The sequence below is a fragment of the Cryptomeria japonica genome, chromosome 3, assembly GCF_030272615.1.
Source record: "Cryptomeria japonica chromosome 3, Sugi_1.0, whole genome shotgun sequence".
NCBI classification, from domain to species: Eukaryota; Viridiplantae; Streptophyta; class Pinopsida; order Cupressales; family Cupressaceae; genus Cryptomeria; species Cryptomeria japonica.
In genome coordinates this window covers 653,148,933-653,167,329 of record NC_081407.1, presented here as the reverse complement: position 1 = coordinate 653,167,329, position 18,397 = coordinate 653,148,933, and the positions used below count along the sequence as shown (strand labels likewise).

The window sequence follows — 18,397 nt, the reverse complement described above, 5'->3', positions numbered from 1 at the left end:
TCGTCAAAAACCGAGATAGGTCATTGTAGAGGAGCCTCACATGACCCCACAAGATCAAACAGATTGATCATATGTGTCATGGATTGGAAGAAACCATCCGTCAAATTTTGACAATTTTTTGGACTCAGGGCACTTGAGAGATCTCGCCGGTAGGGTATGACTCTCGATGTTTTGGTGCTTTGGGATGCACGACAGGGCCATGCCTAGTGTAAACATGCCCACCCGGATGCGCTCATGATGTCGGTTTGTGCACACAAGGAACAAAATCAATTCTAGCCAATCTTGCAACTTTTCCTTGCAAACAACTGACGGTTTTTTGAGCACGCGAAAAAATGCTACTAATTGAAAATGGCTCCAAGTCATCAAAAACTGAGATAGGCCATTGTAGAGGAGCCTCACTTGACCCCACAAGATCAAACAGATCGACCGTATGTGTCGTGGATTGGAAGAAATAGTTTGTCAAATTTTGACAATTTTTTGGACTTAGGGCACTTAAGAGATCTCATCGGTAGGGTATGACTCTCGACGTTCTGGTGCTTTGGGATGCATGATAGAGCCATGCCTAGCGTAAACATGCCCACCCAGATGCGCTCACGATGTCGATTTGTGCACACGAGGAACAAAATCAATTCTAGCCAATCTTGCAACTTTTCCTTGCAAGCAACTGACGGTTTTTTGAGCAGGCAAAAAAATGCTACTAATTAAAAATGGCCCCGAGTCGTCGAAAACCAAGATAGGACATTGTAGAGGAGCCTCACGCAACCCCACAGGATCAAACAGATTGACTATATGTGTCATGGGTTGGAAGAAACAATTCGTCAAATTTTGACAATTTTTTGGACTCAGGGTACTTGAGAGATCTCACCGGTAGGGTATGACTCTCGACGTTCTGGTGCTTTGGGATGCATGATAGGGCCATGCCTAGCGTAAACATGCCCACCCGGAAGCGCTCACAAAGTTAGTTTGTGCACACAAGGAACAAAATCAATTCTAGCCAATCTTGCAACTTTTCCTTGCAAGCAACTGATGGTTTTTTGAATAGGCAAAAAAATGCTACTAATTAAAAATGGCTCTAAGTCATCGAAAATAGAGATAGGCCATTGTAGAGGAGCCTCACACGACCCCATGGGATCAAACAGATCGACCGCATGTGTAGTGGATTGGAAGAAACAGTTCATCATATTTTGACAATTTTTTGGACTCAAGGCACTTGAGAGATCTCATCGGTAGGGTAAGACTCTCGACGTTCTGGTGCTTTGGGATGCATGACAGGGCCATGCCTAGTGTAAACCTACCCACCCGAACATGCTCGCGACGTTGATTTGTGCACATGAGGAACAAAATCAATTCTAGCCAATCTTGCAACTTTTCCTTGCAAGCAACTGACGGTTTTTTGAGCAGGCAAAAAAATGCTACTAATTGAAAATGGCTCCGAGTCATCAAAAACCGAGATAGGTCATTGTAGAGGAGCCTCACACGACCCCATGAGATCAAACGGATTGACTGTATGTGTCGTGGATTGGAAGAAACAGTTCATCAAATTTGACCATTGCGAGCGTGAGGGTGCTCTCGCACCAAACACATTGTTGTTTATATTCATATTGTCAATTTTTGTTGTTTATATTCATATTGTTAATTACATATGCAAATATTCATTTAAATTTATAAAAGGGCAGCCACCAAATACAACGAATACACAATAATGAACTGAATACAAGGAGTTTTGTAGGGTTAATTCAACATTTTAGAAATTTTATCAAATCATATTCCACGATTGAAATGCTTTATATCATATATTTTTGTTGTTTATATTCATATTGTTGATTACATATGCAAATATTCATTTAAATGTATAAAAGAACAACCACAAAATACAACGAATACAAAATAATGAACTCATTACACATTTATTGGATTGAATATTGATATTTATATATATAAAAAAATGCATGTCTGCCAAGTCAATACAAGTATTACAAAAATGTGGCATATGCCATGTCCAAATCGATATACAATAAAAATGTAGAATATATCTACATGTATTGGTCATTCTATGACCAAAACTAACACTATATGATCCTAAACTTGTGGTGGATCATCAAAATCAAGCCTCTTCGGTGCAGTACGCGGCTCTGTAGATGGCTGCAAAACCACAATTCAAAAGCCAAGTTAGAATTCTTTTGTAGAAAATAGTTCACAATTAACATCATAACTATGCATTTAACTTTAATTCCTTTGCAATTGAAATGTAGATTACCTCATCGGCTGATCCAGGAGCTAATGTCTTTGCTCTCATCTCCTTGTCACTCTTAGGAGTTTTCTTGAAGACATACTTAAATTGATCCACATTATGGCCGTACCGCGAAGGAGTCTATTGTAGATTAAATGTACAATTAATACAATGTACTAACATAAATATATCAAAAACACTTAAAAGCTATAATATAGAGAACAATGACGTACTTGTTCCTGAGATGCTTCTCCAATGGACTGAGGATGGCTCACCATCGATGTAGAAACTGACGCTATTACCTATACAAAAAATGTAGAAAGATTAAATACAATTAATATAATGATAAGTATTGAAGGTTGAAAACAATTAATTTTGCATATCAAACAAAAGTGTACCGGATCTTGAGATGCTTCTCCAGTGCAAGGAGAAGGGTTTGCCATTGATGAAATAGGTATGGATATTTCCTATATGAAAAAACTATAAGATTATAATATATCACAAGTTCACATGTACACGTGCATATAATCATGAAATCAAGAAAATAAAGTAGAGATACATACCTCCGCCAGGCTCTCTTGATCCGTGGGCGAATCAGGTGCATTCAACATATCCACAAAGCTCAATGGCTGCTGTACATGTAAAATAGACAAAAAACACTAATCAATCTACAAACCCCAACTCATACTTGATTTCAACATTTTCAAACAATTGTACAACTAAAAATGTGTTCAATTACCTTCTTCACACGTTTTGGCGTCTTCGAGGAATTTTTTTTCTTAGGACGAGCCCTAGACGCGGAGGGGGTACCCTAAAAACACAAAATTAACATGAGATATTAGTACAGATAATAAATTAAACATAATTTTAAAAATCTAAAATGAAATGACTTGCATATTCCATCAAAACAATACATAAAAAGAGTTGTACAAAATATCATACCGTATAGCCTTGTAGGCCAAAATAGATCGCCGAGAGCATGATGTCATCAATCTGGGACATTTTATCCCCTGTCAATACCTACAAACTAGAAATTGGACCAAGCATTAAAGATAGTTAGTATATCTTGTATTTTTTTGAATTCAAAATGTACTATTCTATTTTAACATGTTACAAAATTTATACCTCAGGCATCGAAGTTGCAGCTGTGGTAACTGGGGGAGGTGTATGGGATACCACTGCTGCATCCTGAAATGCATATTATTTGTCTCAATTTAAATCGATGTATAAATGGAAATTCATTTATGTAATTACAAAATTAAAGTGATTGATAAATAAAATGTTATGAATTCAAATCAACACACCCGTGTCTGTGGCTCATGGGCAAACACCATGTCCATCAACTCATCTGTTAGTGTGACATCCTCAACCATGTGAGCCTGACATCTACAACCATGAATCGTGCATAGATGATATGAGTATCCATCTGTACCGGCTGCATCATCTATCCCCGAGCATATCCCCGAGCATCTGACACACACATGCTCGATGGGCTCTTTGTCACCCTCTAACGGCTCATCATCCAATACAATAGGGTGTGCTAATGATGTCTCATGCTGGATGATGGCACCAGTCAATGTTGTGGCCACTTGAAGAGTCTGTAGCTCCATCGACTCTTTCAACTCTAATGGGACAGCCTGATGCACCTTGGGTTTAGGTGCTAGGGGGCGGCGACTCTCCGCGGCTAATCGCCTACAAGCTCCAGGTCTATCTTGGGTAGAGCCACCACCTCTACCATGAAATTCTCTCATGTCAAAATAATTTGGGTGCACATTGAGCACAAACTCACAATATATTTTTCTCAAAAAATATAATGGCACCTCATAATTATTACAAGGTGGATCATCAAAGACCATCTACCACCTCTGCCAAAAAAGATTCTTCATCTGCACATTGGTACACCAATGTATGGGAAACCTCTTTGCATTAAGAGGTAATGACTGACTAGTTTTGGGATCAACAAAAAGGGCACATATTTGTTGTTTAGAAATATTTTTGTTTTTTACTCCATCGTATGATAGCTCATTGGCATAGAATTGACGACACCTATCCCTAAAGCTTCCCCATTTGGTAATTTATGTGGAAACAGCTATGTCACCACTAGCTAATGTTTCTAGGCTAGTGGCAAGGGATTGATGATGGTCAAGTTCAGAATTTTTTAATTTTACAATCAGTCTATTGATTTTAGATGTATTTTGTCCTAATTGATTAATTAATTCTTCCTGTGTTTCGGCTGTGCGGTCAAAAGGAGGAATTGGGGGTTGTTCTTGTGTGTTTTCAGGAGGTGCATTTGGTTGTTCTTGTGGGTTTTTAGGAGGTGCATTTGGTTGTTCTTGTTCTGGATTAGAAGAATCTGGTTTTTGAAACAAAAAATGAAAAAACCTAATCAAAATTAATGAAATTAAATTCAAAATGTAAAACAAATTGCATAAACTAGAAAGAAAGACAAAAATAAACAAAAACTAACCTTGATCCATAGCCTGGAGGACAAATTTAGCACCCCGTTCACCGTTTAGGTTAGAAAATGGGGAAAAAACAAAGTAAAAAATGCGCTTTACGGGTAAATGAGACCCAGTTTTTTTTAAAAACTTTTTTTACCAGGCACCACGTACGTGGTTTTATTTGGATTATTAGCACGTACGCGCTCATTTTCCTATAAGCAACATGTATGTGCTAATTTTCCTAGGCGTAGTGCGTACACGCTCATTTTCCTAAAAGCAGCGTGTACGCGCTGCCTGTTTTTCCAAGTTTTTTTTGGGTGGTGTCCACTTTTTTGACCACCATCTTTGTGCACACGCCCATGTATGAAATTTAAATAGATTAAATATGATATTCATTTCATATTTTAATGGTCCAATATGTTTTTTTTTTCTTTTGGCAAGGTGGCAATTGCACTTGATATATTTTATTAATAATAAATAATTTTTACAATATATTTAAAAACTGGTTCAAATTGAGCTCCCAGAGAAAAGAACCAGCAAGAAAAACTCTAGTCATTGCTCATCAACATGAATATAGAAGAGAAGTAGTGAACAATCCTCTAGCTGAAGCTAGTTACAAAATAGAGATCAACAAAGGAGCATGCATGCTCTTTTACACATAGGAGCATGCAAGCTCATTTTACAGAATAGGAGCATGCAGGCTCTTTTACACATAGGAGCATGCAAGCTCATTTTACAGAATAGGAGCATGCAATCTTATTTACAAAATAAGTTCCTGGGATATCTTGAATGCCCTGCAACAAAGAACTCCTGCAATCAAAATTGACATGCCCCTACACCAAAAAACAACTACAACCAAAAAATATATATACTACAGAATGCAGAGAATTTACAAGAAATGCAAGGTTCCAAAACATGACTGACACCAACGACATGAGATCTACGGTCCGCCGTTATAGACAAATGCCAAAGGAGAAGAGGTGAATGCAAAAATGCTAGAGAGAAATGAAGCCCAAAATTTTTATGTCGTAAATGAAAAGAAAGAGGAGATATATCATACAAAACTGACAAACCAAAAGAAACAATGTACAAAGATAATCATGAAAACAACGCTACTTCAAACTTTAAATGACATATGAAGGACAAATTCCCAATGTGAAAATAAATATCTCCATATTTCGCACCAGAAGAGAGTACCAAACACACGAACAACATCAATAACAACCAACTCATCATTAATGAATGCCAAGTGATGATCAAGTAAAGCAATGTACCTCAAATCAAAACCAAATGGAATTATGAAAAGAAATACCTCACCAAGAGAAGAGAATATCAGCTCGTATAAAAAAGCAATCATATAATAAGAAAGATTAAATCCTCAACTCTCTACGGGCTATAATTAATAGGTTTGGGAAGCTCATCAAATCACCCCCCAATCGAGAGGAATCAATAACAGTTTTGTCACAACCCATATTAGTGAGGCAATCAGCCAATGCATTACCTTCACGATAAACATGTGAGATGATGAGGTGCTCAAACGTATCAAGAAGAGTCCTTATTTGTTCAAGAATATACCAGAAATGCCAATTATCAGCTTTTCTTGCCTTGCAAGCATTAATGACAATAGTTGAATCACGTTCAATATGAAGGTATTTGAAATTTAAATCCTTAGCCATAGCAAGACCTTCTAAAAGAGCACAAGCCTCAACCATATTATTTGTGCCAGGAGAAATTGGCATAGCTTTTAATGCTAATAAAGAACCCAAATGATCACGAAAAACTATCCCTATTCCTGAATCACCAGGGTTTCCACGGGAGGATCCATCAAAATTCAATTTACAAAAAGGGGCATTAGGAGGATGCCATTTTATGGAATTTCTATCTACACGTGTTTTCCGAATCCTTGGAAAGGCGGGTGATACAGGAATAATGATACTTTTCCAAGAAGAGATCATAAAATTGTCCCAAGAAGAGAACTCTGAATTCATGTTAAAATATTTCTGGACATGAGCCTTAACTTGCTCAATAATACTTCTTTCCAAAATCCCGAGAACAACCAATAAATCTGATGAGTCACATCTAACAATGCGCTTGTTTCTTTCCCACCAAATGGCCCATATGATTGAAGAGGTAATTATAAACCACAAACAAGCAAATAGAGAAGATGAATACAAAACTGGCCAAGACTGAAACATGTCCCATAAAGATAAAGGTAAAGGGAATGAAAGAAATAACTTTTGTAGGACAAAATGCCAACAACTACTCACAAACTCACAATGAAGAAAAAGATGATTGACATCTTCAAGAGCTTTACCACATAAGACACAAGAAAAGGAGGCTGCAATATTAAATATGACTAAACGATCACTAGTCAAAATTCTATTTTGCAGCGCAAGCCAGGAAAAAACACCAGCTTTAGGTAATACTGAGTTATTCCAACAGAACAAAAAGGCATGATGAGGAGCATTTTGATTGGCCATTTGTTGAACAGCAAACTATCCTTCTTTAACAGAGTAGTTTCCCGATTTAGAAGGGCACCAAATAAGTCGATCTAAAGAAAGGAAGACCAACAATTCTGAAAGAACAAGATAGTAAACCCATTAGGACCTGGAACTTTGTCAGGGGCCATGGAAAAAACAACAGAATGAAGCTCATCTAAAGAAAAGGGCCTCATAAGAAAGTCATTATCCTCATGGGAAACAAGGGAGGGGATAGAATCTAAAAGAAAATCCACATGATGATCCATGGAGGAAGAAGAAAAAGAAGGAGATAACAATTCCTTAAAAAAAGACACCCCCTCCTCTCTAATTTGCTGATCTGAATTAAGGACATAACCAGACTTAGAATCCTTAATACTAAAAATTGTAGAAGCAGCTCTTTTAAGCTTGGCTTCAGCTTGAAAGAAGGCAATATTCCTATCACCTATTTTAAGCCAAACCTCACGAGATTTTTGCTGCCAATAGATTTCAACCCGGGAGCAAAGGATCTCCCAGTAAGCTTGCAATTTCTTTTGAGCATCATTAGTGGAGGAATTAGTGCCATGTCTAATAATCTCTTCATTAACAATCTTCAAATCATTGGCAACTGCCTCTTTTTCATCAAAAATATTCTTAAAGACCAATTTATTCCAAGCCATAATTTGAGATTTCACGAATTTCAATTTGGAATAAAATTGGAACATCTTAGTCCCTTTGCAAAACAGAGCACTTATCCACCATTGCTTTAATAAAGAAAGAAAATGAGGATGAGTGAACCACATTTTATCAAACTTAAAAGAAGGTCTAACAGAGGGAACATGATCCAATTTATCAAAATTGAGCAAAATTGGGAAATGGTCAGAATCTGAGGAGGTAAGAATCTCAGAAGAAAAGGAAAAGTTGCTCAAACGTAGGTTTAGGGAAATAAGAAATTTGTCAAAGTGAGAGGAAATCTGGCATTTAGATCTCCTATTAGTCCAAGTGAAAGAACCATTAGAAGGGAAAATATCAAATAACACATTATTTTGTACAAAGGAAGAAAAGTCATTAATAACCTTCTGAGTTGTAGGATTACCCCCTCTTTTTTCATTCGAGGAAAGGAGAGCATTAAAATCACCCCCAAGCACAATAAAAAAATCACCATATCGTAAAAACAATTCAGATAAGGAATACCATAAGTCGGTTTTATCTGAAGGAGAAGTCAGACCATAAATATTAAACAAAACAAAAGAGACTTCAAACCAGTCAACCTTTAACAACTGCCAATGAGAAGCAAAAGATAACATCTCAACTTTGACTGATTTGGGATTCCATAAAGTTACAAGACCACCAGAAGCACCCAAAGAAGGAACATGAACAACTTTCCAAAGTGACCATTTGGAAATTATGTTATCAAAAGAATCCTGAGAAAGTTTAGACTCTTGCAATAAGATGATGTCCACTTTTGAAGAATCAAGAAATTTCTTGATCCTTCCCCTTTTGTCATGGGCATTTAAGCCCCTGACATTCCAAGATAAAATCCTCATTTATCACAAGGAGAGCAACATGCCCTCCTTGTTTTGACATGGGAAGAAAATTTCTCTACAATAGTGGATTGAATACCAGCTGCAATCTCCTCCTTTATTTTAGCCAATTTTGGCTTTCGATCCCTCTTCTTAGGAGTTTTAACAATAAGGGGGGAAACAAAAGGAGATTGCTCCAAGGCTAGCTTATGAGAGAAATCAATTCCATACACATTAGAAACAGTTGAAGAAGGACAATCAATAAGATTCGCATCCACACCTTCAACTGAACTTGGCTGAGAAGAGGAAACATGACAACCATCATGGATAGGCCCCGAAGAGGCAGAAGTAGAAGAAAAAGGAAATTCAAAAAATTCCTTTGCAACAATCTCATCAAATAGATCAGAAGAAACTAAAAATAAAATATCTGAAGCAATAAGCTAAATCTTCTCTTCAGAAATGGAAAGAGAAGAAGGACACTTTGAAATGGGCAAAAAAGAATCACTATCAAAAATCAAACTATGAACAATTTTGGTATCATCTGCCAGACCCACAAAAGAAGAATGAGGAGAAGAATTAATAGAACAATGGTTTGTGCAACCATTTGAAGGTAACAACAATTTTGGAAACAGAACCGAAGGACAAGAAATTTGAAAAAAACTCGCAGAGGAGAACAAAAAAGGTTCAAAACGAAATTCAGAAGACCAATAATCCTTGAAAGAACTAGGAAGAAACTTAACAGAACAAAACCGATGAATGGCAGACAGAACAGAGAAGAACACGACCAGAGAGCAGAGAAAAGTAAAATCCATCAGAGGCACATCACATACTGTATATCCAGAAAAAGGAACGAGAGATGTAACAGAAAGAGGTAAAGGAGGAGAATCCTTAACATTATGATCCTTTAAAGACTGACGATCCTTGCTTTTAAAAAGGGAACATTGGTGAAAATCAGATGAAAAATCTGAACAAACTTGTAAAGGTGCATCAGAATCACCACAACATTGAGAGGTGAAATGGCCAAGTAACGGAGCACAAAAATGAATAGCGATCGAATCTTGAATCACCACAGGCTGAATCCATGCACCATATTTGGAGCAAATAGTAATCTTAGAGGGAATGGGTTTAGACAGATTTAATAACAAGCAATCCCTAATCGGAAGATGAGGTCGTTCGAAAGGAACTAAATCATGCTTAATAAAATTGCCCAATTTGTTTGCCAAGATTTCAACCATATATATATCACGATACTCCAAAGGAAGAACCGGGAAAGTTACCCAGAAAGGCATAAACTGTGGCTTCGCTGATTGAATATCAAAATGAGGAGACCAAGCATAGGTAAAAATTCCTATCCCAAAACAAAACCACCCTTTAAATTTATGCACACAATCCCTATACTTTTCAGAATCGAAAATCATAGTGAAATATAGAGAATCTTTATCAAACAGAAATAAATCCTTCATACCATCCCAATTAGACTTTGCCCATGTTAACAGTTTACCAAAAGAAACCGGAGAAAGAAGCTTACCAATGAGGGCAGTAGATTGCAATAACTTCACAGAGTCCTGAATCATGTAATCGGGGAATATAACCTTATACTGCACATAAGAATGTGGATTACCTCTGATCGAATTGGAAAATGCAAAGGGAGAGTTATGGGGAAGTGGATTTGGATGGAAGGGAGCTCGTTTAGCAACATGAATGTCATTCGGGGAAGAAAGGAAGTGAGGGTTCGAAACCAAAGTGTTATTTGGCCAGGTGACATAAGATGGGAGGGAAGGATTACAATCCTGGGAGGGAGATCTAGAAGAAGCTAACGGGGAAAAACCATCAGGACGCGGGGAGCCATCACAGATGTCGAATGGCGGTTGAGGCGAAACATACCTATGCTTCCTAGGTTTTTTAGAACAAAAAAAGGAATGAAAATTCTTAAAAGGAGTCTTTGGGTGATCAACAGGATGAGGACCCAGAATTCCCTGAAATATTAATGCCTTGGGAACAGAAGATTTATAATAAGAACGCGAAAGTTTTGGAATAGAATTACCTGTAAATTTGCGAAAATATGACGAAGCTGGCAGGAATTTGTCATAAGCCAATTCATGCCAGCGACCATCCTTGACAACCCATTGAGGAGAATGATCAGAAGTTTGTAGTTGAGCCATATCATGATCGTCAAATGGCACATCTGCCCATCGCATATGCCTGTTCGCCATTCCTTTAATGTCCTATCAGGTATTAGCTGGCAAATGCTAGTTATGAAAAGCCAAAATTGTAAGGGTTGAAGGGAACGACATGGAGAGTTGAAGCGACGGCGTGGTGTTGATTATTGCCATACTCATTGCTGAACGTGCTCTGAATCCTCCGCAGACATCGCATTGCATAATAAAAGTGAATAGTATAGTATGATGCTACTCCACGCAAAGGAAAAACTTAATCTGCCAAACAGTTCCACGAGGCAATATTTCTTTCAGGCATTCTGCCAAACAGTTCACCTGTCTAATTCGGTCAAACAATTTTTGGAGGCATTTTGTCAAGCAGTTCGCGTGCCTTGTCTATGCGTACACTTTCTCCATACACATCTAGCAGATCAATTAGAGCTACATGTGACTAAATCCATCTATCGTTTATCCTTGGATGTCCATGCCCTGTTCCAAACCTCTCATTTGCGCACAGGCTGGGAGGATGCTAATGTCCAGAAATGTTAATGGAGGTTAGAGCTTCAGCTGTGGAGGACGTGAAAGCATTGGCACCTATTATGCAGCGCGCATACATAGAATTCAACCTCTCTGTTGGGATTCCTCCTTCTGTAGACTTTGAGACAGTAGAGATTGCTGAACTAAAATGCCATTGTTTCAGAGCACGTTAACAGTTAACATTGTTTCAGAGCACGTTAACAGTTAACAGTTAATCAAACAATTTTTGGAGGCATTTTGTCAATCAGTTCATGTGCCTTGTCTATGCGTACACTTTCTGCATACACATCTAACAGATATTTTCACTTGTTTTTTTAATATGTTATTGTTTTTTAATGGTCCAATATGTTATTGTACATATATTAGAAATTAATTATTTATTGCATTGAATATCAAATCTTTGATAAAGACAAGCACTTTGAAATTTATTAATTAATTTTTAATTATTTTGATTTATATTTCTATCTATAGAATTTATTCTCATGCATGCAAAGGTAAACTTAGGCCCACAATTTTGAACTATTAAAGAATGGATGATGATAATAGATTTAACTTAGCTCAATGTCCCATGTTTAAAGTTGGGTGGTTTTTTAAAATATCATTTATGCTCTTATTTATAGATTATCACATTTTACCCATTCAAACCCCTAGGGAGATTTATTTTAAAAAATTAGAACATTAATAAAAGGTAGTAGTCTAGCATATAGTATGTTTAAGATAATGATGCACTGCTTTCTTATTTTGTTATGATTATTTCACGTGAATGTTCCTCTAATAATTTATAATTAATCATTGAATGATTTAAGAATAAATAATGCATGCATTTAAAAAGTGGGAAGGATCGGGAAGAGGAGAGGAAGAAAGATGAAAGGGATCAGAAGCAAAGGATGAAGGATTTGGAGGAAAAAACTAAGAAGATGGAAGCTTAGATTGAGAAGTTGGAGGAAGGAAAAAATGCAATGAAAAACCTATTGGTTATGATCCCGGATATCTTGACTGCTGTTACAAAGAACTTAGATGAAATCTCTAAAGTCCTTGAGGGATCTAGCACTCCTAAGCCAGTTGTGGACCTTGATATGGATGAAGATGCCATTGAGATTGGGACTGCAGAAAGTGCTCCTGGTGGAGCTGCAAAGAGAACGAGGGCGAGCATGAAGAAAGCTGATGTGGCTTCTCCAAAGGAAATCCCTAAACTTAAGGATAATATTAAAGAATTGTATGGGATTAGTGGAAATTTGGCTAATGCCCTGAAAAACATCTAGTTGCTCCTCTTCTGGATTTTGTCTGTTTTTGCTGGTTGTTGCTGGTTCTGTGGGGTATTTTGCTAGATTTTGATCGTTTCTGTACTGGCTTTTTAGCTGTTTGTTCCATCTTGTTGCTTAATGCTTTTATATCTTAAGGATATTTTGTAAAAGGTTTCGGCCCCCCTTCAAAACCTGCTTTTACCTTAATCAAAAAATAATGCATGCATTTAAATATGAGATCATAACACACAAATCGATATAGATTTGTACCAGGTCAACTCTCAATAGGTAGAAGAAGTTAATAAGAACTAAAATTTAAAATTTAAATTACAAAGGTTTGAGGCTCAATTTTACATATATGTGGAAATGACCAATGAGTTATGATCCAAAGTCAATCTATGGACTATACATAAAATTAAGGTTAGTGATCAAAGAGATAGGATACAATGAAAGTCCAAACTGAAATATATAGAGATGAAGCACGAGTGGGTCCAAAAACTATTTAGATATTGAATAATAAATGCAAGAAAAAAAATATTAGATTTAAAAATGAAAGATACAAACAGTGTCAAACCATTAGATATAAAATCCTAAGGGGTTCATAAATTAGATTCACTAATTTAATATAAGAGAATAAAACAACCTTTAAATAAATATCTAAGATAATAAATTAAATATACAATTAATTGAAAATTTAACTTAAATTAGAGTTAGAAAACATGTGTACCTAATTAAACCTAAAATAGGAATAAAATATTGTCACTAAATGTGTACCTCATAGTTAGAGATGAAATAGGCATTAGTAGACACATGCAACTAAAATTAGAGATTAGATTTGGAAAAAACTTGATCAAGACAACTACACTATGTGATATCCAAAACTATTTGTGAAGTTGCCTCCATATCTATGGATATGATTTCAATTGTGTAGAAATGATATTTAATATATATTTAACTTTGCGTGTAGACTTTATGTACCTACAAACAAATATATTGACCTAATGTATGTATCTGTAATGAAACTTTGATGATGTTGATAAATAGTTTTAGGATCTTGGGTAATAACATAAAAGTGTCTGTCTCCTTTTGATCTAAGCGGGTCAATAAAGTCAATAATTTTTTTTTTAACCTTCTCTCAATTGTAGGAAACAAAATATTAAGAATTTAAAGATAATGTAAACTAGTGATTTTTGAGATTTCTTATTATTTTTAATTTTAAAATATTAAAATATACAATTTCTAATATTTAATAAAAATATTTTATATTTTATAGTATTTTTAAGAGACTATCATTTCCCTATATTTCATACTACTAATTATAATTTTTTTCATGATTTTTGTTGATATTTTTTTAATCACATTTAAATGAGATTAATGATAATTTAGACACATATTTTTCGGCAAGGAATCATTTTTTCATAATTGTCCAAATTATTTTTTGTTAATAAGATGTCAATATGAATGATGATCTTATTTTTGAACTAAATCATCGTATTCTATTTTTACACATTTGTCTTATATTTTCTATTAAACCTATGTTGATTAAAAAATAGAAAATAAATATTATAATAATTAAATAAATTATGTCCAAGGGGTTGAGCTTAATTGGTTAAAACAGTGGGTTCTCACTATGGAGACCCAAGTTCAATTCCCAATAGGGACATCTAAAGTGGAATTCTAAGCTGTACCTATCAAAATAAATAAATAAATAATTAAATAAATTATATTAAAATACATATTTTTTAGATTTAGCTCACTTTGAGGGTTATTGTTGTGTAAACTATCATGTCATGACAAAAGAAATTAATCATGAAAAATGTGACTTGAATCAAAAGTTTTTATGGAATTAAATGTTAAACCATAAGTTGGAGGGAATAAATTTCTATATAGATGTTAGACAAACACCTTCAATCAAAGGCCTTTGATACTCAAACATAACCAAAGGGTGCTCATGCACAAGCAACCCTTTTATAATTTTGGGACTTACAAAAGTTAACATTGGTAATACCTTTGACTGAATGTGGCATAATTCTACAATTTTTTTTTTAACAAATGTGTAAGTGACCTACAAATGAGATGCATTTTTATTCTTCCAAATGCTTGCTAAGTTAAGATCTTCTCCTTACGATGAGCAACATTTTACAAATTTGGCATATTTATCCATAACAACACTAAACAATATTCTTCCAAATGCTTTGTAAGTTAATATCTCCTCCTTATGATGGACAATATTTTACAAATGCAGCTTATTTCTACAAAAAATATTTTACAAATTTGTAAGTGACCTATAAAAGAGATGCATTTTTATTCTTCCAAATGCTTGCTAAGTTAAGATCTCTTCCTTATGATGAACCAATTTAATGGTTTTAATAAAAGTTGGAACCTAGCAAGCAACAACACAACTAATCCTAGTGTGTCTATAATGGTGCCAGATAATGGTGGCATGTTTTTGACAGAAAAAAGATTTTACAAATTTGTAAGTTGCCTACAAATGAAATGCACTTTTATTTTCCATGTGTTTGTTAAATAAGATCTTATTTTTATGAGGAATCATTATATCCAATTTAATGCCCGTTTGATAAAAGTTGGAAGATAGCAAGCAACATTGCAACTAATGCTAGTGTGCCTACAATAATGCTAGGTAATTAACACTTGACTCTTATGCAATACAAAAAGATGGAGTAACCTAATGCAATAGCTAATAATTTAGCATGTGTGAGTTGGTTTAAATCACACAAACTAAGCTTTGATTTCTAGGCTTAAAAGTGTTAAACACTCAAGAGTTGATCATTCTCTAGGCTTAATATGTTGCTTAGTGTGTGTAATTTAAGGCTGGCCAACATGTATTTATGCAAAAGTTGATATGAAAGATTAGATAATGACTAATAAATAATCTTTTGTAAAACACATTTGCTAGATTCGTCTTAATAATTTTATCTTAGATGCCTTGAATATGAACACTTAATCAAACAAATGACTTAAAAATAAAAACACACATGCAATTGAATATGGAGACTTTGGTGTTGTTCTTCAATTAGCATTTAATGATCAAGTAATTGAAAGGTAGGAAGAACAAATAAAAACACACATTCATGCAATTGACTATGGAGACTTTGGTGTTGTTCTTCAACTAGCGTTTAGTGAGAGGTAGCAAGAACCCTGGGCCATGTGAGAAAAACTTAAACAATTACCACATGAGCCTACACTCCATAATTTCACTCTTACTTGACCCAAAAGGTTTAATTACACCACTCTCGAATATCTAGAAAGGTTTCAAATTTCAATACGCTACTGATGAAGCAATGAATGCAAAATCTTGTAACTTTTCTATTTTAATATCTCTGCACACCTTCCAATTGCGTGACAGCTCAAAATATAGATAGATGGGCAGCCATGAGCGTTTCCCTCCTCAAAGCGCACAATCAATTGAATTTACATCAAATGAAACTTCCCCAGTTTTACCTAATCTCACCCCACAATACAAAACTTTAATACTGGTGCTAAAGCCTTCACAGACCCTATTTATACCTAGGAAACCTAACAAATATTAACAAGGAAGTCTTCATTCTGCTACAATGGAGATGAAGAGAGCAATATGCGTCTGCCTCTTGTTGGCTCTTTTTCTCGCTCTTTCATTACAAGTCTGTATTCCATTTCATTTCTTTGCTTCTTCCATACCAAGATTTTCTTCTTTTACACAAGGAAAGGTATCATTACACTAACATATTTGCTTATATCGTTGTTATACACAGACTAGTGCAGCAACATATGCTGTAGACAACGGCTACAGGGTGGCCCCTCCTCCAAAACTAACTGAGAAAGGTAAGTTTTCCAGTATGTTTTTTTTCTTTCAAAGCAGCCATAACGTAGTATTGCTTGTACAATGTGAAAGAGAATTTTCCCCATCATGATGATAGATCAGGGACTGTGATCCCCAAAGCTGAAAACGGCATTTTACACATTTTGAGAAAGATGTTTGATGAATTGTGAAAACTTGATTGTTGGTTTTGTGATATCAGAAAGTCGTTTCATAACTTGTTGTTTGCATTTGTTGGTGTTTGTTTACAGAGTGCGGTAAGAAATGCGAGGTGAGATGCAAGAATAATGACGGGTACCACAAAATGTGCTTAAAAATGTGCAATGTTTGCTGTAAATCTTGTAGTTGTGTTCCCAGCGGGCAGTCTGGTAATGGGGATGAATGCCCATGTTACAGAGACAGGAAGAACCACAAAGGCAAATCCAAGTGCCCATGAATCAAACTTGGTGCTCTTTCTTTTGGTTTAGTGTTGTTATGGAAGGAGGTGAAATAAATGTATTACACATTTTCTGAGCGGATTCATATGTATTGTTTACTAGTAAACAGACATCTAAAGTCTAATTAAATACCGATTGTTTGTTGCTAGTCTGTGCTTTTTGTTGGCCTCAAAGTTTTGGCTCATCTGAATTTAAATTCGGAAAAAGGTTGGATTTGTTTTAATTTTTGGTTCTTTTTAAAAAGGATTAAAATAGATCAAGTAAGATGTTAAAGAGATTACGAAAACAGTTATTATTATCATAAAAAAAAAAAGATAATCAGATTTAAAGAAGTCTTTTGCAAATCTATCTTCCTTAAAAATATATAATTTTAGCAGAAATCACAAACAAATTACAATGATACATAATCCTAGCAGAAATCACAAAGGCATTACAATGATGGACCATTATCATAATGGATAAGATGCAAAATCGGAGTATAGTGGATTGAGAATTATAATAAAAAACATAAACAATTAAGTAAAAAGAATGATCACAAATCAACTAGTTTAATATTAAGAAAAAATTAAAAAATTTTAAAAAAATTTAGACCCCTTTTTAAGAGAGTATTCCACAATATATTTGAATTAGTTTCAATTAAAAAATCTAAATGAATGCAAATAATTTCATTTTTTTTTTTTTATAGAAACTACATAAAATAGATTGTCCATATTTTTGTTAAAAAACTTGATTTTAAATAACTATCATGCAAGGTACCACATAGATATATAAGTCTCTGAGTTGGTGGTGAAGCTTTCTCTAGAGTCACCATTTCAATTTAATGAGACTATCCACAAAATAAAAAGATGACCTTTAGCCATTTTCATGTGACCAAATCATTTATAATGATTTTGGGTTGTGAAACTATTTGATGAAAACAAAATCATAGGAATCCAAAGTCATTCATTCTCTTTGAATCCATATTATAAACTAAAATTTGTACAACTTTCTAAGTTATACTATATATCCATGAGTAGAATTCGAGATAATTTCTTACTAGTTTAAAATTGTTAAAATAGCGTGAGATATATTTTTTTTAAATCTCAAAATAAATTTAAAAATGAAAAATGTGTTTAAAGTAGGATAAAATTATGAGATTTTTTTTCTTTGCAAGTAATAAATTGTTTAATAAAAATGTTAGATAAGATTATTGAATCCTTGTATAAGGAAAATCTTATCTATTAAAATATTGTGTCTACTACTAGTGAACTAAAAATAATAGTATTTAATTAGGATGAATGCATATGGCAATCTTTCTTCTAGGGTTGTGAGATTCACACAAATTTATTCAAATAAATGCACTATCAAATTTTTAATCTTTTAACAAAGTGACAATTTACAAATAAACATCAACTAATTGTCTAAAAAATTATAACAATATAAATTACTATTGCAAAATAATAATGATGATGATCATATCTACCATAATGATTTAAAATATAAATTTTTCATTAATCATACTCAACAATTAGAATAATTTTAACAATACCGCCATCTAATTTATAAACCTTAATATT

General features: G+C 34.5%; 1 protein-coding gene across 1 annotated transcript; it reads left to right on the top strand.

Moving 5' to 3' along the window:
• The first annotated feature begins 16,114 nt into the window (after positions 1–16,114).
• LOC131033811 (peamaclein-like) lies at positions 16,115–16,974 on the top strand. The gene is made up of 3 exons (XM_057965098.1): positions 16,115–16,228; positions 16,340–16,409; positions 16,656–16,974. Exons 1-3 carry the CDS (start codon positions 16,163–16,165, stop codon positions 16,838–16,840), a joined length of 321 nt encoding a protein of 106 aa, XP_057821081.1. The 5' UTR covers positions 16,115–16,162; the 3' UTR covers positions 16,841–16,974.
• The last annotated feature ends 1,423 nt before the right edge of the window (positions 16,975–18,397 follow it).

Coding starts and splice junctions, on each gene's coding strand:
- LOC131033811 (XM_057965098.1), top strand. CDS start 16,163: ATGGAGATGAAGAGAGCAATATGCGTCTGCCTCTTGTTGGCTCTTTTT. Junction 16,229..16,339: donor TTCTCGCTCTTTCATTACAA/GTCTGTATTCCA, acceptor TGTTATACACAG/ACTAGTGCAGCAACATATGC. Junction 16,410..16,655: donor TCCAAAACTAACTGAGAAAG/GTAAGTTTTCCA, acceptor GTTTGTTTACAG/AGTGCGGTAAGAAATGCGAG.